Here is a 24,241-nt window from a genome sequence, read left to right on the forward strand (position 1 = left end):
TTTTTAATACTAGGTTGCACCCTGCAGTGTGGCCAACCTCTTTGTTAAGAAATACTGGTATATACTTTACCTTTGATACTAATGCTTGCTGTTGAACTTTTGTGACAAATTTCAGTGTTATTAAATTTATTGGAAATGGAAAATCGGTGGTGATTGGAAGTTGGGCACAAAATTGGCCGAGTGTTCCCTAACTTGGCGCACTTGAACAAATCTCGGAAAATCCCAAGTTGAAGGGGCACTAGGTCATGAAATCCCCGATAATGTTGTGTTTTGTATTGTTTGTCCAATTTCAAACATCTGGTTGAAAGATAACCAACCTAATGCCTTACCGTTTCCGAGAAAAGACAAAAAAAGACAATTTTAAAATGTTCAATAAAAAAATATGTGTTACTATTGCCTACGGTATGCCGAAGCACATGTATTGTGTGAAATGTTATTCTACTGGGCTATGATACTCATTCAAGTGCATTATCCACATTAGGTACTTATGCAGTCAGGTACACAATTTGTAAAAGTATTATACCCCTCCTACCTAATTACAGAAGATCTCATTAACATGCATGACATGCACCGGCAGCATTACACCACAATACAAGCAGCTGAGGACACCCTGTTCATTCTTAATACAAATCAGAATTCTTTAGGCATAGCCCTTTCGTTTCTGGGGCTTCTGTATCGAAATGTTTGAATATAGAAAGCAGATCAGCAGCCTCAAAAGTACATTGTTTATGTCATGTAGTTTTAATACCATTGTATACCATATTTTGGTTTGATAAGGTATCTAGTTTTATTGTCTCAATCAAAATACATTTTCGGTTTTTTTTATTTTTTACTTGCTGAAATTTAACGTCTAATGGTGCACCTAGTTCTATTGTATTAGTCATAATTATACACATTTATATTGTTTATTTTTAGTTCTGGTTCAAAACTCTTTATTTAGTGACATTTTTGAGAATGATTTTACTTTAAATCCATTTTTTTATAGCTTCTGATATGGCTTGTTGAAAATAACTTTAAATTGTCTGTGAATTTTTTTTTTTACCTTAACTTTATGTTATAAAGTACCAAATTAATTAATTTTTTAATTAAGTATTAATAATTTTCTAAGATTGTACATGATTATTATGTTGTGTTATCATTTGGCTGAATTGTTGGTTGAATGGTCATTCCTTCGAATCTTGTACTTGAGTCCTTCTTAAAGAGTAAAGGCATTGCAACCATCTGCCCACTGGGACATTCGGTCCCGGTGGAAGTGATGCGAATGGCATCCACAAGAAGACACAGTAATATCGCTGCCATGGTGGCACTATATAGGAAGAATGTTGCGTGGAAACTCCCAGTCGCATCAGAAAGCCAACCTGACAAGGAATCAGACAAAACCAAAAATGTTATTACGTAAAGAAACCACATCCAATCATTCTATCTTTCTTGTTTCAATTTAAGGTAACTGTTAAGACGTGAATGTACTCCAATTTGACTCCTGAGATGATTTTAAAGATGACATTTCACGAAATAGCTTGGTCTTTAATTACATTTAAGATGTCCTGTAATTCGTCTGGCTTTGGGCAAACCAATTGTAAGTCCCTTGGAACCTTTAAGCCGTTGATTTCAACGCTGTGACAAGTTGCTGAACCCGAACATGTATTTAAGTCGCATGGAAGTGCATTGAAATGACTTACCTGCTACAGTATCTCCAATGGAAGCAGATACTCCACTCAGAAATGTTTGCCAGCCCAACACACTGACAAATTTGTCGTCACCAAAAGGTAGACACCTCGTCATGACAAGTATCCCCTCGATAGCGCAACCCATTCCAGCTCCCACGACGAAGGCAGTGAGAATCTGACCCACGAATGGAGAGACGAAGGGTTCGAGGGCGAATCCTACTGCAACTACGCTCACAGCTATTCCTTCTGCGCTACGGACCGATATCCACTTCACATGCAAAGCCAGAGCACACAGAACCAATCCAACCAGGTTCCCAACCCCCCAAGCTGTAGTAAGGAATGATGCCTCCCTGGTGCTCAGACCAAGCGCCAGACCATTAGGTACTATGTAGACAACCACACCACCGTAGCCAATATTGTACAACATTCTCATAGTTGCTACAATCATGAATTCAGCACTCACGAAGACCTCGAGACACAGTACAGAGAAAACTGAATTCCAGAATTTGGATATCTTGGACTTATTGGGTTTGACCTCCTCCGAGGATTTACCAGGAGAGTTGATACCATCAATTGTGAGTTGCTCCTCGTGATCGGGCACCGCTTGGTATGAGATCGGCGGCCTTCGTATCAACATTCCTCCTACAACAAGATGAAAACCAACGCCACCGAGGAGAAGCATTGCTCCTCGCCATCCATACGTATCCACGAGAACTTGGGTTATTGGACCGAGCAGCATCATACCGACTGGCGATCCGGTAAGCGCGATAAAAACTGCTAAAGGATACTTCTCCCGGAAGTAAAAAGCAAGTTTGGCATGAGTGATCTCCACCGCAAACGTGACCCCAATTCCTGTTAAGTAGAAGAAAGAAAATACAATAATAATTTGTAAGACACCTAAAATATATAGGGCCTACACACTGTATGAAAAAAATTGCTGGATGGAATTCGAAGTTTCGAAATCCCACCCCCGTGACAATCTTGCCCAGAGAAGAATCATTCTGCATGTTGACACTTCATTGCTCTCGAGATGCCTACTGCGACGAATGCACACTCGTATTATCTGTCTTTTTAAACTTCTTATTAATACGTGATAGTTCTATTGATATTGTAGACATGAAACCTAATGACGTCACGCTTTGTTTACATGTGCGCTTTCCTATGTGGTAGACGGTCCCTACTTCGTCTGGCATCCCGACTTCGCTCCCACAGGAAAGCGCATATGAAACAAAGCCATTACGTCATTAGGTCTCAGGTCTATTGCTTGAAGTATTTGTGCATCACCCTTACCAGCGATAACAACCAGGGCAAGAGCCAAGATGGCGACACTGTGCGTAAAAGCAGACACCACCAGACCAACTCCGTAGAGTGTACCGCCAACAAGAATCAAGGAGCGACCGCTAAGTTTGCGTGCCAGAGCAGCGGCAAGGGGTGCTGAAGGGAAACAAAAGGGGAACGTTATATTACTGAATAAATTTACATGTACTTTATTTTATCTACTCTTTGACAATAAGATAGAAAGTGTAATGTCTACCAACAAAAGTTTAATCCTTGTTAATCAGTATTCAATTACATGTATATTCTCTAACCTTCAACCACAAATCTGCTGGCATATATTAATACCCCACCATATGACAAAATTGTGTAGAATACGCAAATGTGTGTGTTTCATATCTGACAATTGTGTTTGGTACTCTCAATCTTTCGCGTGCCTTACACTGCGTTTCGCCGTAGAGAAGTATCAATCAATACAGCAAGTTTTAATTAGAAATGTTGGTCCTGAAAGTTATATTACCACTATAAAGTACTTCAGATGTATGTGTGTTTATTAGCTCCATGGTACAAGCATTGCATTTTCTTTGTGGTGCTCTGAACAAAAAGGTCCACATTGACCAGGTAGCAGAGGCCTTGTGAGGACATGCCCACGACCCACACGAAGTTTCCCCCTCTCTGTAAAACAGGATTAGCGGCATTTGGGAGTTAAGGTTATCAGTGGCAAAATATAGAGGAACAGACAAGGGAATCATCTTCAAAAATGAGGGTTGAAAGAGTGTTCACAGTGTGAGTAAAATTACTGTTTCACCGTCTTTTGTCTTTACAACACGAAAGACAAAGGAATGTCCACACTACGTATGTTTAAAGTAAACATGGGTGAGTGATCTTGCTATCCTTTACGACTGAGGACTTGGGACAATGGGTAGTGTGCTATAACAATAACCGACGACCTGAGCCAAGTCATTAGGAGCTGTTCGTACTTATATTGTGATAAATGCCTGTAGGCTGTACAAATTCGGTGTTTTTTACTCCATCAATGCACGAAAAGGAACACACGTTTCTAAGCATGACCACACACAGTAAAGGCATCACACCTTCAAAAATTGATGTGACCAACAGTTTGTGAGATTTTACCTAAATTTGTGAGATTTCAACCAAATACGCTTGCTCGGTGCTTGCACAACATTATCTAAAATGCCCTGTCAGCTTTGGTGCTTTTAATTTATACAAGAGCATGTATTGTGTTGTTAGGTCTATGATATACCGTTAGTGTAAAAAAAAAAAATGCATCATAAAGACTACCTAAGGAATAGACATCATCTCACTTACTGCCATGTTATTACGACGTGCTTGCCCTCCTGAAACATGCACCAAAGTCTTTACAAAACTACTTTAAAAGAAGGAAATTATTGAAAATTGCCTTACATAGAATAAACTGTACTGCATAGTGTAGCGAGACTATGGAGCCGACGACCCACAACTCCGTACCGAAATCCTCCTTCATATAAGTGATCAGAACACCTAGAGCTTTCAGGTTGCCGAAAAAGACGAACTCTACCACGAAGCAGGCCAGAACGACCGCCCAGCCCCAACCTCCTTCTCGGTAACTCGGACTAACCGGCGCCATTATTTCCCATTAAGTGATGATACAGGAAGCTCACTCTACACTGACCCCCTCAAGGAAGGGAACGGTCACTCGTGATGGTTTGGAAAGAACCTGCACCGATCTATGGCCTGCCTCGGCTCGTTGTTCTCGTGTAGCCGTGCGTAATATTCTGCTCTTGTCCGAGCGTATTATAATTGCGTTTCCATGGTCGCATTTAAGCCCGTTTTGTGGAAGTATTTTGTTAAGCTCATGCATTATAAACACACAGACCTTACAACACACTGCCGGACGCAAAACGGACTAAAATGCGATAACGGAAACGCGGCTTAATACTCGGGTTAACACGGGTGATTCCTGAGCGACAATTCTTCCCGAGCGCCTGGTCGTTAAGAGTAAATCCTCGGGGAACCTTGGGCATGCTTGCTTATGTGCCAGACACGACGTCAGTTATTCTGCACTTATATTCCGCAGGATATTCGTGATGGCGAAAACGTTTCAGTGACAGTTATGCCTATACGCGCCTACACACGATCGAAAGGACAATAGTGACACGCTCCAACGAAAACTATATGAAATCTGATGAAAACTTGCCATTTTCATGTAGAACAATCGGAGTATTGTTATGGTACATGTATTCATAGTTGATACTTTTAGAAGTGAATAACGTTGGACTTATTGTCAGTTTAAAGGTACGGTCCATCATTTATAAACCTGGTATTTATGGTCATCATAAGCCTGACCATCGGGCTGTAGGTCATGGAAAAAGGGAATAACATGCATGGGGATATATCCTTCTGTTTCGTTGTGTAAACTTGTTTTGGTCGATTTTGTCGAACTACCGTGGCGATTGTCAGATAAATTCAGATTATAAATTAATTCACAAGATTTTATTAATGCATAAAACACCGGTTTAATGTTTAAACATGTATTCAAACATTCCCTAGGTATTGAGGCAAACTAAGTAAAACGTATAAGGGGATACCAGCATTCTTGTTCGGAGAATACGTTGTATTATATCTGTAACTCTTCAGGACTCGTATCCTAAAACAACACTTATTGGCAACCGAGGGAAGTCGGGTTGGCGCCGGTTACTTTCCTCGCCTTCCACCGCTATGGCCCAGGTTTTGATTCCTGTCCGGGCCACATGTGGATTAGGTTTTCAGTCCCTACCTGATCCCGTTGGATTTACTCAGAATATTCTTCTAGGGTGTTCCTCCAACCTCTAAAACTGCAATTTCTTCTCATTGTCTTCTCTCTACAGGTTTCTTCAGGCCTGCGAGCTACAGTGCCTAGGGCACTTTGGAGGAATCTTTGATTTCATAACCAGAAAGAAATTAGCTAAAATATAAAAAAAAAAAGGGTTAATATAGGTTTACAGCCCGTAATGAATGTATGTTGTTTCTTATTGTCTATAATTTGTTTTAATTAGGGAACAACAGTGTGAGGACCCAGTCTTCACTGCATGATAATGACCGGGTCGGGGATAGCCGCTGTTAATGGACCAAGCCGAATATGTCCGTGGAGTGGTGTTTACAGAAAATACAAAGCGCAGATCCAAGCTTTCGTCGTACGCGTAAATATCCTCAGTACAAACGTAAGTGCTCTCATCGAATTATTTTGTACCCCTGTTTTCCTGCAATGGTCATTTTACAAAACTAGACCCAATTTCGACTTGATAAAACACCGACTGGTTTTGAAAAAATTTTCTCCGGTGCCATATGTTCGCTCCAATGAATTCTGGCCCCTTGTATCCTTTTATTGGTTGAACCCTCACACGTGACCAATCACTCTCCAAATTATCTTCACTTGGGCATTCGCTGTCATTTCATAGAGTTCTAATTCTACACTACAGTATTAATATTATTATTATTTATTCAGCCAACGAAAAAGAATACAAATATTTAATAGACATAGACTACAATACATACATCGATACCCAAGAGAAAACAAAGGGAGTAAAAAAGCTAATCACCAAGATGGGCATGGGGCAACAAAAGCAAGTACGCGCCACGCGAGCACCAATCCCCATATATGGAGATGTTTAGTATTACTCGTGCGATCCAAGGCACGTACCATAAACATAAACTATCAATCATAAAAGAAGTCAAAATTATAAATTTTGACTTGTTTAGACTTTTTGATCTAAAGGTGTTTATAAATGGAAATATATATGTGCTGGGCTGGTATAAAACGAGTACGCTTATAATCAGCAGGGGCCCGGTCGCAGGTAATTGCCTTCGCCTTTTGTTAGGGTCATTATCCGCGTCCAAGCCCCAAGGCGGTTTATACGTACTTGTTTAAAACCGGCCAAGATTTATTTATTCCCTTTGTAAAGCTTACTTTTTAATATTTGTTGAACATCTTAAACGCTAACTAGAATACTTTATGATTAAAACTGTGTAATCATTGTGCTTAATTAGGATTCGGTTGAATCGGCATCCTTTCGAAGCTTGTACTTGAGTCCTTCTTAAAGAGTGAAGGCATTAGAATCTTAAGCCCACGTTGCTTGGAAGATTCGGTAGTGGAAGAGATGCGAATGGCATCCACAAGAAGACACAATACTATCGCTGCCATGGTAGCACTATACAGGAAGAATGTTGCGTGGAAACTCCCAGTCGCATCAGAAAGCCAACCTGACAAGGAATCAGACAAAACCGAACATTTCAATTCTTAAAGAAACCACATCCAAACATTCTATCATTCTTGTATCAATTCGAGGGTCCTCGTACTTGTGGTAACTGCTAAGATATGAATGCACTCAAATTTGACTTCAGAGATGATCTTACAGATGACATCGCATGAAACAGCTGGGTCTTTAATTTCAGTCAAGACGTCATATAATTCGTCTGGCTTTGCCTACCGAGTATAAGTTGTCTTTGTCTCTTGGAACCATTGAACCGTGGATTTCAACGCCGTGACGAGTTGCTGAACATTATCAAAGTCTCATGAAAGTGCATTGAAATGACTTACCTGATAAAGTATCTCCAATAGCAGCTGCTACTCCACTCAGAAATGTTTGCCATCCCAACACGCTGACAAATTTGTCGTCACCAAAAGGTAGACACCTCGTCATGACAAATATCCCCTCGATTGCGCAACCCAATCCAGCCCCCACGACGAAGGCATTGAGAATCTGACCCACGAATGGAGAGACGAAGGGTTCCAGGGCGAATCCTACTGCAATTACGCTCACAGCTATTCCTTCGGCGCCACGGACCGAAACCAACTTAACATGCATAGCCGAAGCCGACAGAACGAGTCCAGCCAGGTTCCCAACGCCCCAAGCTGTAGTCAGGAATGATGCCTCTTTGGCACTCAGACCAAGCGCCAGACCATTAGGGACTATGTAGACAACCACACCACCGTATCCAATACTGTACAACATTCTTATTGTTGCTACAATCATGAATTCAGCACTCACGAAGACCTCGAGACACAGTACAGAGACAACTGAAGTCCAGAGGTTGGATATCTTGGACTTATTCGGTTTGACCTCCTCCGAGGATTTACCAGGAGAGTTGATACTATCAATTGTAAGTTGCTCCTCGTGATCGGGCACCGCTTGGTATGAGATCGGCGGCCTTCGTATCAACATCCCTGCTACAACAAGATGAAAACTAACACCACCGAGGAGAAGCATTGCTCCTCGCCATCCATACGTATCCACGAGAACTTGGGTTATTGGACCGAGCAGCATCATACCGACAGGAGACCCGGTCAATGTGACGAAAGTTGCTAAAGGATACTTCTCCCGGAAATAATAAGCAACTTCGGCATGGGTGATCTCCATCACAGACGCTACCCCTGTTCCTGTTGCGTAGAAGAACGAAAATAGAAATACGTTTTAAAATACCTGAAGTTCCATATGAAGGGTAATTATAGGGCCTCAATACCCTCTAAAAGCTGCTGGATGGAATCCGAAGCTTTAAAATCCCTCCCCGAAAAAAATTGGCCTGAGATAGATATTTCTGTTGAAACTGAGATGCCTACTGCAACGAACCTACTCTTCATCGTTTCTGCTGTCGGACGTCTTATTCTTACGTGATAGTTCTATTGACATTCGTTTTTAGAACTGTTTTGAATATATTCGCACCACTCTTACCAGCGATAACAACAAGGGCGAGAGCCAAGATGGCAATACTGTGCGTTAAAGCAGACACCACCAGACCAACTCCGTACAGTGCACCGCCAACAAGAACCAAGGAGCGAACACCAAATGTGGGTGCCAGAGCAGCTGCAAGGGGACCTGAGTGTACAAGAGAACAAAAAGGGAACCTTATATTAATTGCCTATTTGCCTCAGAAAGTGAAGGGACGCCATGGCTGCACGAAGGCCTAGGTCTTGGCCGATCATTACTAACACAAGCCCCATTTTAAAGAATAAGTTAAGACAGGATTAAGGTGCCAACCTGTTCGACAACGTGTTAACAATGGTATCAAGTCACACGGTTAACAGCATTTGTTGAATATAGTCAGTATTCAATAAATATTACGCGCATTTCTCTAATCTTCAACACTTCTGACAAATCTTCTACATACTGGCATCGGCCTACTAACCGTACCACAGAAGTTTGTAAAAAGTAAATATGCGAATGATATCAAAGTGGGTCATCATTATTATTCTTAGTGGCGTCAATCTGTGCCGGCAAGTAGAGGGATGCGGGATTATCAAAATCCAAATTGCCCGGCCGTGGAAATTCGTAAACCGGGGGAGGGGGGGGGGTCACGGACACCACGTTACACTAGGGGGCGCTCTTCAGGATATAGATGAATATCAAAATATGTATACTCGCGCTTACATCAAAACGCTGCATTTTAAAACCCTTTGTTCATTGTTTCTCCACTTTTTCAGTTCCACTGAATACATTTTGGTTGTTGGGATGTTCGACAAATACAGTGCCCCAAATTCGCGCTGCCCAATATTCGCACAACGAACTTTCTCAGCTCGTATCTTTTTGCACGCACCACGGACCGACGTCAAATCACCGTCGATGACCGATCGTTACATCGCCTTTCTTCTCGATGCAGTTATGTGGAAATCAAAAGCTTTTCCGAGAAGTAATTTAAAAGAAATCAAGGAGGGAGTAAAATTTTGCCGTACTGACTAGATTCAAAACCTAACATTATTGAATGGCCCAAAACTAATAAAGACATCGCTACGAGTTTCCGATCAGTATCGCCGTCCGCCCCAAAACGTGAAAGACAACTACGGTCGACTTTCAATAAACAACAGAGGGCGTAATCAGAATTAAGGAGCACGAAAAACGACTTGCGCCTTACATCGCGTTATTATTTTACGATCTCTTTCGCCGAAATGCAGATTTCAGTACCGAGTTGTTTGTTGGAATGAATATGCTTTTGAAATATATTTCTGTCGTAATAAGACCTAATCGTAATATTCAAAGTACCCAAAAATTGCATGTAATATGCATTAGGCCGATAACCATTTTTAGTTAATTGAAATGAGGTGTATGTGATCATGTGTCGCGGCAGTACGATCGTCCACGGTAAGATCAAAACCGCGTATAATTAATTGATTGATATCGCAGGTGTATTAGAATCAGCAACAAATGCCAGAAAACATTGTTACAGAAAGGTGATTTTGTTATTTTTTGCTGGAGGGGTCATTTCAAATGCATTTTTTCCCGTGTACTTTTAAAAATACAGCCACGTCACACTAAAGTTATATTGCATTTATTTCTGTTTTTTGAGAATCTGTATAAATTTGTAAAATGTTATGTAATCGGCACTTGGTTGATTTTCAGCCAAAAAAAATCTTCGAACTCTTTCCATGCATTGGAATGACTTCTTAGATTTTCGACAAAAATACATTAAAAGATATGAAAACTTGTTTGTACAACATAATACAAAATGCGTTGTCGATCAATTTCAGCTTTGAATGGGCGCGTTCGCCTCGGGTGCTATATGCGCCTCTCGGATGTTATATCATAATTCACATCCCACATCAAAGTAGTCAACATTGTTAAATATAGAATGAACAAAAATTACACCTCTCAATTGATGCCATGCCATTACGTTGTGTCTGACCCCAATTAAAATGCTCTTTATCTTTAAAACAAAAATTACTTTCAACAGAATGAAATTACAAAAAGTTGGCTTACACATGATAGACTGTACTGCATAATGTAGCGAGACTATGGAGCCGACGACCCACAACTCCCTACCGAAATCCTCCTTCATATAAGTGATCAGAACACCTAGAGCTTTTAGGTTGCCGCAAATGATGAACTCATTCATGAAGCCGGCCAGAACGACCACCCAGCCCCAACCACCTTCCCGGTAACTCGGACTAACCGTCGCCATTATTTCCCACTTAGTGATGATACAGGAAGCAAAATCTCAAGGAAGGAAACTGCCACTGGTGCTGCATAGACCTCGTGCGTAGCGGCCATCTTAGAGGACATATTTTGTTCATGTTAATTCAGTAACAATGAATGAACAAAAGTTTCGCTTATGCGTATCAGAGCAAAACAAAGGCATTGCCCTCTAAGATGGCTGCCACATACAAGGTCTATTGGGAAGAATCTTCACCGATCCCTCAGTAGCCCGCCGCACCTCATCTGGCTGTCTGCGCAACAGTTTGTCCAAAATTACTTCTGGCTGTGTCAGAGCGTGTTATTTAAAAGCACCTTTCCATAATCGTATTTTAGTCCGTTTTGTGCGGCAGTATTTTATAGCACATTATAAAACATAGGCCTGCAGACCTTACCACTCAATGGACGCAAGACGGAATAAAATACATTTATGTAAAGCCGGCTTTACCCAGTTTAGTGCGAGTTATTTCTGAGTGACAATTATTTCCAAGCGCACGAACGTCAAGTGTACCCTCAGGCTATGGTAGGTTTATGCGCCAGACGCGACTTCAGTTATGTTAATTTTCTGTGCTCGAAAGTGATCCCTGCTAGACACGCTCGAACGCACCCATTCTGAGTCCGGAATAGCTGTTATATTTGTTGAAAGCTACCCATTGTCATGTTCATAGCAAGCAGGATATTGAAATGAATAACCTTATGAAAACAAACGGCTAGAGTTATCACTGGCCTTACCATCGCACGAACGTCAAGTGTACCCTTTAGTAGGTTTATGCGCCAGACACGACTTCAGTTATGTTAATTTCCTATGCTCGAAAGTGACCCCAGCTAGACACGCTCAAACGCACCCATTCTGAGTCCGGAATAGTTGTTATATTAATTGAAAGCTACCCATTGTCATGTCCATATGGTATTGAAATGAATAACCTTTACAAAGCTAGAGTTTTCACTGGCCTCACCATCGGGCTGCTGTAGATCATGGAAAAAGGGAGTAAAACGCCCCGGGGTATATCCTTCTATTTCGTTTTGTAACTTACATGGGCGTTGTGAGGGGGGGGGGGGAGGGGGGCTTACCCCTTCCTCCTGGAAAAGCCACCCAAAAAAGGGGGAAAGAGGTGCGAAGTCAATGGGTTGGTGAATGTCCCTGCCCCCTCGAAAAATGATAAATCGAGAATATGCAGGAAAAATACAGGGATTTCGGGAGGAAAACGGCTACATCCGCCACTGGTGATTGTCCAAATAATATCGGATATAAATTAATTCATATATGCATGAAAACACCAACACACGTGTGTTAGCATGTGCACATGTGTTTCAATTGTTCTCCAGATATTGAGCCAAACTTACTATAAGAGGTATATTACCAGCATCATTGTTCGGGATCGGGAGTATACATTGTATTATCTTTGTATTTCACTCCAGGACTCTTAATTTCCTAGTTGAATAGGGTTCATATGGCTATACAGTCCGTAATGAACATGTTGTTTCATACTGTCTCATTTCATTTGGTAACTTCACCTTACCCAGGTCATTGTTTTTAGTGACTATCCATCTGAATTAATTACGGACTGGTACAAAAGTAAGAGCTCTTTTCGTCGAGGGAGTAAACAAAGGTCTAATATTTACCCCATTTTTCCTGCCTGGTCATTTTACAAAAGTAGACGACTTTCTGATTAATATCAAGCCTGTCCCGGTTTAACATGACTTACCGCTTACTGAATCAATTCAAGGTCAAAGAAATATTTGAGATCCGTGTAAGAAAAAAATACCCTAAAATGGGACAAAAATTGTAAAATAACAAGTTTTAATAGGTGGTAGCTTGGTCTGTTTAATAGTAGATTACATATTAGTGTTGGTGTTACAACTTAAAATTAGTGCATGCATACATAAAAATTAATGTGAATTATCCCAGTGTAACCCCGAAAGCTTAATTCTGTAATGCTAACTGGACTACAATTTAACTGTTCTGATGAAAACTGTGTAATCATTGTGCTTCATTAGTATTCGGTTGAATCAGCATCCTTCCGAAGCTTGTACTTGAGTCTCTCTTAAAGAGTGAAGGCATTAGAACCGCAGGCCCACGTTGCTTGGAAGATTCGGTAGTGGAAGAGATGCGAATGGCATCCACAAGAAGACACAATAATATCGCTGCCATGGTAGCACTATATAGGAAGAATGTTGCGTGGAAACTCCCAGTCGCATCAGAAAGCCAACCTGACAAGGAATCAGACAAAACCAAAAAATGTCATTTCTTAAAGAAACCACATCCAATCATTCTATCATTCTTGTATCAACTTCGAGGGTCCTCGTACTTGTGGTAACTGCTAAGATATGAATGCACTCTAATTTGACTTCAGAGATGATTTTAAAGATGACATCGCATGAAACAGCTAGGTCTTTAATTACAGTCAAGACGTCATGTAATTCGTCTGGCTTTGGGTATACCGAGTATAAGTTGTCTATGTATAGAATATACGTCTCTTGGAACCATTGAACCGTGGATTTCAACGCCGTGACGAGTTGCTGAACATTATCAAAGTCTCCCGAAAGTGCATTGAAATGACTTACCTGATACAGTATCTCCAATGGCAGCTGCTACTCCACTCAGAAACGTTTGCCAGCCCAACACACTGACAAATTTGTCGTCACCAAAAGGTAGACACCTCGTCATGACAAATATCCCCTCAATGGCGCAACCCATTCCGGATCCCACGACAAAGGTAGTGAGAATCTGACCCACGAATGGAAACACGAAGGGTTCCAGGGCGAGTCCTACTGCAGTTACGCTCACAGCTATTCCTTCAGCGCTACGGACCGATATCCACTTCACATGCAAAGCCAGAGCACACAGAACCAGTCCAACCAGGTTCCCAACCCCCCAAGCTGTAGTCAGGAATGATGCCTCCCTGGTGCTTAGACCAAGCGCCAGACCATTAGGTACTATGTAGACAACCACACCACCGTAGCCAATATTGTACAACATTCTCATAGTTGCTACAATAATGAATTCAGCACTCACGAAAACCTCGAGACACAGTACAGAGAAAACTGAATTCCAGAGGTTGGATATCTTGGACTTATTCGGTTTGACTTCCTCCTTGGATTTACCAGGAGAGTTGATACTATCAATTGTGAGTTGCTCCTCGTGATCGGGTACCGCTTGGTATGAAATCGGCGGCCTTCGTATCAACATTCCTCCTACAACAAGATGGAAACCAACGCCACCGAGGAGAAGCATTGCTCCTCGCCATCCGTACGTATCTACGAGAACTTGGGTTATTGGACCGTATAGCATAATACCGACTGGAGATCCGGTAAGCGCGATGAAAATTGCTAAAGGATACTTCTCCCGGAAGTAAAAAGCAAGTTCGGCATGGGTGATCTCCATCACAAACGTGACCCCTATTCCTGTTAAGTAGAAGAAAGAAAATACAATAATAAATTGTAAGATACCATATATGGCCTCACTACCTTATAAAAAGGGGGCTGGATGGAATTCGAAGCTTCGAAATCCCTCCCCTGAAAACAATCTTGCCCAGAGTGGATTAGTCTGCATTTTGACACTACACTACTGTCGAAATGCCTACTGGGACGAACGCACTCTCATCTTTTCTGTCTTTTTGAACTGCTTACTAATACGTGATTGTTCTTTTGATTTTCTTTGTTTTTAAATGTTTTAAATATTTTTTACCACTCTTACCAGCGATAACAACAAGGGCAAGAGCCAAGATGGCGACACTGTGCGTTAAAGCAGACACCACCAGACCAACTCCGTAGAATGTACCGCCAACAAGAATCAAGATGCGACCGCTAAAGTGGCGTGCCAGAGCAGCGGCAAGGGGTGCTGAATGCAAAACAGAGAAACAAAAGGGGAATAGACTGCAGAATATTAATGAATGAGATTACATGTACTTTGTTTTATCTATTCTTTGACAATACGATAAAAAGTATATTGTTATACTTTTGTCTTGAATACTGTATTTTCATTGGCCTAGAACGATCACGTGTTAAGTTCATAAAAAAAGTCTAGCACACTACCTGTGGGATATCACGTACGTGATATCCCATAGGGAGTGTGCTAAGTGGACGTACAGTGTGAAACGCTTCTATCGTTGGTACCCACGCTATTTTCACCACGTTTTCACACATGAGTGAGAGCAGTGAACAAGCAGACGATCAGCTGTTTCGAGCACGAGACATGCATGTGAGTTGGCGTTCGATTGTCATGTTTGTTGCGTTTACTGCTGTTTTTTTTTTGGTGGTGTTTTTTTTTCACATCAAAATCCAAAGAATCAAAGACAGAGGAATTGTTGACTGCTGTGATGTGGGATATGACGTTTTGAACACCCTCGGGGCGCATAGCACCCTCGCGCTCCTCGATCGGGAGTTCAAAACGACATATCCCAAATCGCAGCAGTCAACAATATTATTGTTAAATATCTACCAACGATATCACTGCAGACAAAGCAAACAAATTAAACAAACGTTCAATCCTTGTAAATGTATATGAGTTTCTCTAATCTTCAACCACTAACCTGGTGGCATATTAATAGCCATTATGACAGAATTATGTAGACTACTCAAATGTGTGTTTCATATCTGACAGTATTTTTTTTTGGTATTCTCAATCTGATCCCGTGCCTTACACTGCATTTCGCCGTGGATATTATTGAAACGTGCACCAAAGTCTTAACAAAACTAAGAAGGAAATAATTGAAAATTGCCTTACATAGGATAAACTGTACTGCATAGTGTAGCGAGGCTATGGAGCCGACGACCCACAATTTCGTACCGAAATCCTCCTTCATAGAAGTGATCAGAACTCCAAGAGCTTTCAGGATGCCGAAAAAGACGAACTGTAGCATGAAGAAGGCCAGAACGACCGCCCAGCCCCAGCCTCCTTCTCGGTAACTCGGACTAACCGTCGTCATTATTTCCCACTCAAAGATGATACAGGAAGCTCACTCTAAACTGACTCCTCAAGGATGGAAACGGTCACTGGTGATGGTTTGGCAAGAACCTTCACCGATCTATGGCCTGCCTCGTGTCGCTGTTCTCGTGTAGCCGTGCGGAACAGTTTGTCCAAAATTATTCTGCTCTTGTCCGAGCGTATTATAACTGCGTTTCCATGATCTCATTTAAGCCCGTTTTGTGGAAGTATTTTGTTTAGCCCTAAACACACAGACCTTACAACACACTGCCGGACGCAAAACGGACTAAAATGCGATAACGGAAACGCGGCTTAATACTCGGGTTAACACGGGTGATTCCTGAGCGACAATTCTTCCCGAGCGCCTGGACGTCAAGAGTAAATCCTCGGGGAACCTTGGGCATGCTTGCTTATGTGCCAGACACGACGTCGGTTATTCTGCACTTATATTCCGCAGGATATTCGTGATGGCGAATACGTTTCAGTGACAGTTATGCCTATACACGCCTACACACGATCGAAAGGACAAGAGTGACACGCTCCAACGAAAACTATATGAAATCTGTTGAAAACTCGCCATTTTCATGTAGAACAATCGGAGAATTGTTATGGTACATGTATTCATAGTTGATACTTTTAGAAGTGAATAACGTTGGACTTATTGTCAGTTTAAAAGTACGGTCTATCATTGATAAACCTGGTATTGATGGTCATCATAAGCCTGACCATCGGGCTGTAGGTCATGGAGAAAGGGTATTACATGCATGGGGATATATCCTTCTGTTTCGTTGTGTAAACTTGTTTTTGTCGATTTTGTAGAACTACCGTGGCGATTGTCAGATAAATTCAGATTATAAATTAATTCACAAGATTGCATTAATGCATAAAACACCGATTTAATGTTTAAACATGTATTCAAACATTCCCTACGTATTGAGGCAAACTAAGTAAAACGTATAAGGGGATACCAGCATTCTTGTCGGGGAATAGGTTGTATTATCTCTGTAACTCTTCAGGACTCGTATCCTTAAACACCACTTATTGGCAATCGAGGAGAGTCGGGTTGGCGCCGGTTACTCTCCTCGCCTTCCACCGCTATGGCCCAGGTTTTGATTCCTGTCCGGGCCACGTGGATTAGGTTTTCAGTCCCTACCTGATCCCATTGGATTTACTCAGAATATTCTTCTAGGGTTTTCCTCCCACCTCTAAAACTGTAATTTCTTCTAATTGTCTCCTCTCTACAGGTTTCTTCAGGTTTCTTCAGGCCTGCGAGCTATAAAAGGCACTTTTTAGGAAACCTTGTTTTTATAACCAGAAGAAATTAGCTAAAATATAAAAAATAGGGTTACATGTAATAGGTTTACAGCCCGTAATGAAAGTATGTTGTTTCTTATTGTCTATTTTTGTTTTGATTAGGGAATAACAGTGCGAGGACCCAGTCTTCACTGCGTCACGGAGATAATGGCCGGGTTGAGGGATGGTCGCTGTTAATGGACCAAGCCGGATATGACCGTGGTGTGAGAGACGTGTTTACAGAAATTAAATCGCAGATTCAAGCTTTCGTCGTACGCGTAAATATCCTCAGTTCAATCGTAAGTGCTCTCATCGAATTATTTTGTACCCCTGTTTTTCTGGTTTTAAACACTTTTTCTCCGGTGCCATGACATTGTGTTTGCTCCAATGAAATCTGGCCCCTTGTATCCTTTAATTGGTTAAACCCTCACACGTGACCAATCACTCTCCTAATTATCTTCACTTGGGCATTCGGCTGTAATTTCAGAGAGTTCTAATTCCACACTACATTAGTATTATTATTATTTTTTATTATTATTATTATTCCTACAAATGTACTATTAGGGAGACACGTTAACGTAGAAATTTCGATAGTAGGGAGACACGGGCTTAATAGGGAGACACCTAGGTGTCTCCCTATTAGCGCAGCCCCCCCCCCCCCCTGTAAAAGAAAAATTTTGCTGTCAAAATTAGGTTGTATTTGTTGCTCGTGGTCTAATTAGTAAAAATACCGAAATTCGTGGAAAAAGGTCAAGGAAATATTAGGTTAGGGCACATTTAAATCGGAAAATTTTCGTTTATTTTATTTATTCATGCAGCCAACGAAAAAGAATACAAATATTTAATAGACATAGACTACAATACATCCATCGATACCCAAGAGAAAACAAAGGGAGTAAAAAAGCTAATCACCAAGATGGGCATGGGGAAACAAAAGCAAGTACGCGCCACGCGAGCGCCAATCCCCATATAGGGAGATGTTTAGTACTACTCGCGCGATCCGAGGCACGTACCATAAACATAAACCATCAATCATAAACGAAGTCAAATTGATAAATTTTGACTTGTTTTGGTGTTTATTAATGGAAATATATATGTGCTGGGCTGGTATTACACGAGTACGCTTATAATCGGCAGGGGCCCGGTCGCAGGTAATTGCCTTCGCCTTTTGTTAGGGTCATTATCCGCGTCCAAGCCCCAAGGCGGTTTATACGTACTTGTTTAAAACCGGCCAAGTATTTATTTATTCCCTTTGTAAAGCTTACTGTTAATATTTGTTGAACATCTTAAACGCTAACTAGAATACTTTATGATTAAAACTGTGTAATCATTGTGCTTAATTAGTATTCGGTTGAATCGGCACCCTTTCGAAGCTTGTACTGGAGTCCTTCTTAAAGAGTGAAGGCATTAGTACCGCAGGCCCACGTTGCTTGGAAGATCCGGTAGTGGAAGAGATGCGAATGGCATCCACAAGAAGACACAATACTATCGCTGCCATGGTAGCACTATATAGGAAGAATGTTGCGTGGAAACTCCCAGTCGCATCAGAAAGCCAACCTGACAAGGAATCAGACAAAACCAAAAATTTCAGTTCTTAAAGAAACCACACCCAATCATTCTATCATTCTTGTATTAATTCGAGGGTCCTCGTACTTGTGGTAACTGCTAAGATATGAATGCACTCTAATTTGACTTCAGAGATGATTTTAAAGATGACATCGCATGAAACAGCTAGGTCTTTAATTACAGTCTAGACGTCATACAATTCGTCTGGCTTTGGGTATACCGAGTATAACTATAAGTTGTCTATGTACAAAATATACGTCCCTTGGAACCATTGAACCGTGGATTTCAACGCCGTGACGAGTTGTTGAACATTATCAAAGTCTCCCGAAAGTGCATTGAAATGACTTACCTGATAAAGTATCTCCAATAGCAGCTGCTACTCCACTCAAAAATGTTTGCCATCCCAACACACTGACAAATTTGTCGTCACCAAAAGGTAGACACCTCGTCATGACAAATATCCCCTCGATTGCGCAACCCAATCCAGCCCCCACGACGAAGGCAGTGAGAATCTGACCCACGAATGGAGAGACGAAGGGTTCCAGGGCGAATCCTACTGCAATTACGCTCACAGCTATCCCTTCAGCTCTACGGACCGAAACCAACTTAACATGCATAGCCGAAGCCAACAGAATGAGTCCAGCCAGGTTCCCAACCCCCCAAGCTGTAGTCAGGAATGATGCCTCTTTGGCACTCAGACCAAGCGCCAGACCATTAGGTACTATGTAAACAACCACACCACCGTATCCAATACTGTACAACATTCTTATGGTTGCTACAATCATGAATTCAGCACTCACGAAGACCTCGAGACCCAGTGCAGAGAAAACTGAATTCCAGAGGTTGGATATCTTGGACTTATTCAGTTTGACTTCCTGCTTGAATTTGCCAGGAGAGTCGATACCATCAATTGTAAGTTGCTCCTCGTGATCGGGCACCGCTTGGTATGAGTTCGGCGGCCTTCGTATCAACATTCCTGCTACAACAAGATGAAAACTAACGCCACCGAGAAGAAGCATTGCTCCTCGCCATCCATACGTATCCACGAGAACCTGGGTTATTGGACCGAGCAGCATCATACCGACAGGGGTCCCGGTAAATGTGAGGAAAGCTGCTAAAGGATACTTCTCCCGGAAGTAATAAGCAAGTTCGGCATGGGTGATCTCCAACACAGACGCTACCCCTGTTCCTGTTGCGTAGAAGAACGAAAATAGAAATATGTTTTAAGATACCTGAACTTCCATATGAAGGGTAATTATAGGGCCTCAATACCCTCTAAAAGCTGCTGGATGGAATCCGAAGCTTTGATATCCCTCCCCGAAAAAAATTGGCCTGAGATAGATATTTCTGTTGAAACTGAGATGCCTACTGCAACGAACCTACTCTTCATCGTTTCTGCTGTCGGACTTCTTATTCTTACGTGATAGTTCTATTGACATTCGTTTTTAGAACTGTTTTGAGTATATTCGCACCACTCTTACCAGCGATAACAACAAGGGCGAGAGCCAAGATGGCAATACTGTGCGTTAAAGCAGACACCACCAGACCAACTCCGTAGAGTGCACTGCCAACAAGAACCAAGGAGCGAACACCAAATTTGGGTGCCAGAGCAGCTGCAAGGGGACCTGAGTGTACAGGAGAACAAAAAGGGAACCTTATATTAATTGCCTATTTGCCTCAGAAAGTGAAGGGACGCCATGGCTGCACGAAGGCCTAGGTCTTGGCCGATCATTACTAACACTAGCCCCATTTTAAAGAGTAAGTTAAGACAGGATTAAGGTGCCAACCTGTTCGACAACGTGGTAACAATGGTATCAAGTCACACGGTTAACGGCATTTGTTTAATGAAGTCAGTATTCAATAAATATTACGCGCATTTCTCTAATCTTCAACACTTCTGACAAATCTTCTGACATACTGGCATCGGCCTACTAACCGTACCACAGAAGTTTGTAAAGAGTGAATATGCGAACGATATCAATTATCAAACTGGGGCATCATTATTATCCTTAGTGGCGTCAATCTGTGCCGGCGATTTTGGGGATGCGGGATTATCAAAATCCAAATTGCCCGGCCGTGGAAATTCGAAAAGCGGGAGAGGGTTGGGGGAGGAGGGTGTCACGGACACCACGTTACACTAGGGGCGCTCTTCAGGATATAGATGAATATCAAAATATGTATACTCGCGCTTACACCAAAACGGCGTATTTTAAAACCCTTTGTTCATTGTTTCTCCACTTTTTCAGTTCCACTGAATACATTTTGGTTGTTGGGATGTTCGACAAAATACAGTGCCCCAAATTCGCGCTGCCCAGTATTCGCAATTCGCATATCTGCCCAAAATCTTTCTCGGCTCGTATCTTTTTGCACGCACCGCAAACCGACGTCAAATCACCGTCAATTGACCGATCGTTACATCGCCTTTCTTCTCGATGCAGTTATGTGGAAATCAAAAGCTTTTCGGAGATGTAATTAAAAGAAATCAAAGAGAGAGTGAAATTTTGCCGTACTGACTAGATTCAAAACCTAACATTATTGAATGGCCCAGAACTAATAAAGACATCGCTACGAGTTTCCGATCAGTGTCGCCGTCCGCCCCAAAACGTGAAAGACAACTACGGTCGACTTTCAATAAACAACAGAGGGCGTAATCAGAATTAAGGAGCACGAAAAACGACGTGCGCCTTATATCGCGTTATTATTTTACGATCTCTTTCGCCGAAATGCAGATTTCAGTACCGAGTTGTTTGTTGGAATGAATATGCTTTAAAATATATTTCTTTCGTAATAAGAACTAATCGTAATATTTAAGGTACCCAACAATTTCATGCAATATGCATTAGGCCGATAACTATTTTTAGTTAATTGAAATGAGGTGTATGTGATCATGTGTCGCGGCAGTACGATCGTCCACGGTTTGATCAAAACCGCGTATAATTAATTGATTGATATCGCAGGTGTATTAGAATCAGCAACAAATGCCAGAAAACATTGTTACAGAAAGGTGATTTTGTTATTTTTTGCTGGAGGGGTCATTTCAAATGCATTTTATTCCGTGTACTTTAAAAAAATACAGCCACGTCACACTAAAGTTATATTGCATTTACTTCTGTTTTTTGAGAATCTGTATAAATTTGTAAAAATGTTATGTAATCAGCTTGGTTGATTTTCAGCAAAAAATAATCTTCGAACTCTTTCCAGGCATTGGTTAACTTCGTAGATTTTCGACAAAAATACATTAAAAGATATGAAAACTTGTTTGTACAACGTAATACAAAATGCGTTGTCAATCAATTTCAGCTTTGAATGGGCGCGTTCGCCTCGGGTGCTATATGCGCCCCTCGGATGTTATATCATATCCCACATCAAAGTAGTCAACAATTGTTAAATATAAAATGAAGAAGAATTACACCTCTCAATTGATGCCATGCCATTACGTTTTGTCTGACCCCAATTAAAATGCTCTTTAAACAACATTACTTTCAACAGAATGAAATTACAAAAAGTTGACTTACACATGATAGACTGTACTGCATAATGTAGCGAGACTATGGAGCCGACGACCCACAACTCCGTACCGAAATCCTCCTTCATATAAGTGATCAGAACACCTAGAGCTTTTAGGTTGCCGCAAATGATGAACTCAGTCATGAAGCAGGCCAGAACGACCGCCCAGCCCCAGCCGCCTTCTCGGTAACTCGGACTAACCGTCGCCATTATTTCCCACTTAGTGATGATACAGGAAGCAAAATCTCAAGGAAGGAAACAACCGCTGGTGCTGCATAGACCTCGTGCGTAGCGGCCATCTTAGAGGACATATTTTGTTCATGTTAATTCAGTAAAATGAATGAACAAAAGTTTCACTTATGCGTATCAGAGCAAAACAAAGGCATTGCCCTCTTAGATGGCTGCCACGTACAAAGTCTATTGGGAAGAATCTTCACCGATCCCTCAGTATATCCGTCTCGTCTGGCTGTCTGCGCAACAGTTTGTCCAAAATTACTTCTGGCTGTGTCGGAGCGTGTTATTTAAAAGCACCTTTCCATAATCGTATTTTAGTCCGTTTTGTGCGGTAGTATTTTATAGCACATTATAAAACTTGGCCTGCAGACCTTACCACTCAATGGACGCAAGACGGAATAAAATACATTTATGGAAAGCCGGCTTTACCCAGTTTAATGCGAGTTATTTCTGAGTGACAATAATTTATTGCCAAGCGCACGAACGTCAAGTGTACCCTCAGGCTCTGGTAGGTTTATGCGCCAGACGCGACTTCAGTTATGTTAATTTTCTGTGCTCGAAAGTGACCCCTGCTAGACACGCTCGAACGCACCCATTCTGAGTCCGGAATAGCTGTTATATTTGTTGAAAGCTACCCATTGTCATGTTCATAGCAAGCAGGATATTGAAATGAATAACCTTATGAAAACAAACGGCTAGAGTTATCACTGGCCTTACCATCGCACGAACGTCAAGTGCACCCTTTAGTAGGTTTATGCGCCAGACACGACTTCAGTTATGTTAATTTCCTATGCTCGAAAGTGACTCCTGCTAGACACGCTCAAACGCACCCATTCTGAGTCCGGAATAGTTGTTATATTAATTGAAAGCTACCCATTGTCATGTCCATATGGTATTGAAATGAATAACCTTTACAAAGCTAGAGTTTTCACTGGCCTCACCATCGGGCTGCTGTAGATCATGGAAAAAGGGAGTAAAACGCCCCGGGGTATATCCTTCTATTTCGTTTTGTAACTTACATGGGCGTTGTGAGGGGGGGGGGAGGGGGGCTTACCCCTTCCTCCTGGAAAAGCCACCCAAAAAGGGGGAAAGAGGTGCGAAGTCAATGGGTTGGTGAATGTCCCTGCCCCCTCGAAAAATGATAAATCGAGAATATGCAGGAAAAATACAGGGATTTCGGGAGGAAAACGGCTACATCCGCCACTGGTGATTGTCCAAATAATATCGGATATAAATTAATTCATATATGCATGAAAACACCAACACATGTGTGTTAGCATGTGCACATGTGTTTCAATTGTTCTCCAGATATTGAGCCAAACTTACTATAAGAGGTATATTACCAGCATCATTGTTCGGGATCGGGAGTATACATTGTATTATCTTTGTATTTCACTCCAGGACTCTTAATTTCCTAGTTGAATAGGGTTCATATGGCTATACAGTCCGTAATGAACATGTTGTTTCATACTGTCTCATTTCATTTGGTAACTTCACCTTACCCAGGTCATTGTTTTTAGTGACTATCCATCTGAATTAATTACGGACTGGTACAAAAGTAAGAGCTCTTTTCGTCGAGGGAGTAAACAAAGGTCTAATATTTACCCCATTTTTCCTGCCTGGTCATTTTACAAAAGTAGACGACCTTCTGATTAATATCAAGCCTGTCCCGGTTTAACATGACTTACCGCTTACTGAATCAATTCAAGGTCAAAGAAATATTTGAGATCCGTGTAAGAAAAAAATACCCTAAAATGGAAAAAAAAATGTAAAATAACAAGTTTTAATAGGTGGTAGTTTGGTCTGTTTAATAGTAGATTACATATTAGTGT

General features: G+C 41.5%; 4 protein-coding genes across 4 annotated transcripts; all 4 read right to left on the bottom strand.

Annotated features, from left to right (window-relative positions):
* Positions 1–366: 366 nt before the first annotated feature.
* Positions 367–5,090, bottom strand: LOC119722892 (monocarboxylate transporter 2-like). Its single transcript, XM_038193290.1, has 4 exons — positions 4,368–5,090; positions 2,958–3,101; positions 1,680–2,519; positions 367–1,358 (listed from the first exon to the last, which is right to left on the bottom strand). The coding sequence occupies exons 1-4, from the start codon at positions 4,567–4,569 to the stop codon at positions 1,123–1,125; spliced, it is 1,422 nt and encodes a 473-aa protein (XP_038049218.1). The 5' UTR covers positions 4,570–5,090; the 3' UTR covers positions 367–1,122.
* A 1,651-nt stretch (positions 5,091–6,741) lies between these two features.
* On the bottom strand, positions 6,742–10,951 carry LOC119722895 (monocarboxylate transporter 13-like). The gene is made up of 4 exons (XM_038193293.1): positions 10,670–10,951; positions 8,651–8,794; positions 7,519–8,358; positions 6,742–7,181 (listed from the first exon to the last, which is right to left on the bottom strand). Exons 1-4 carry the CDS (start codon positions 10,869–10,871, stop codon positions 6,961–6,963), a joined length of 1,407 nt encoding a protein of 468 aa, XP_038049221.1. The 5' UTR covers positions 10,872–10,951; the 3' UTR covers positions 6,742–6,960.
* A 1,046-nt stretch (positions 10,952–11,997) lies between these two features.
* LOC119722893 (monocarboxylate transporter 12-like) lies at positions 11,998–16,587 on the bottom strand. Its single transcript, XM_038193291.1, has 4 exons — positions 15,609–16,587; positions 14,580–14,723; positions 13,448–14,287; positions 11,998–13,093 (listed from the first exon to the last, which is right to left on the bottom strand). The coding sequence occupies exons 1-4, from the start codon at positions 15,808–15,810 to the stop codon at positions 12,864–12,866; spliced, it is 1,416 nt and encodes a 471-aa protein (XP_038049219.1). The 5' UTR covers positions 15,811–16,587; the 3' UTR covers positions 11,998–12,863.
* Positions 16,588–17,884: 1,297 nt separating this feature from the next.
* On the bottom strand, positions 17,885–23,083 carry LOC119722894 (monocarboxylate transporter 11-like). Its single transcript, XM_038193292.1, has 4 exons — positions 22,184–23,083; positions 20,150–20,293; positions 19,018–19,857; positions 17,885–18,659 (listed from the first exon to the last, which is right to left on the bottom strand). The coding sequence occupies exons 1-4, from the start codon at positions 22,383–22,385 to the stop codon at positions 18,439–18,441; spliced, it is 1,407 nt and encodes a 468-aa protein (XP_038049220.1). The 5' UTR covers positions 22,386–23,083; the 3' UTR covers positions 17,885–18,438.
* Between the last annotated feature and the right edge of the window lie 1,158 nt (positions 23,084–24,241).

Source organism: Patiria miniata, unplaced genomic scaffold (genome assembly GCF_015706575.1).
Source record: "Patiria miniata isolate m_02_andy unplaced genomic scaffold, ASM1570657v1 HiC_scaffold_16, whole genome shotgun sequence".
Lineage (NCBI taxonomy): Eukaryota > Metazoa > Echinodermata > Asteroidea > Valvatida > Asterinidae > Patiria > Patiria miniata.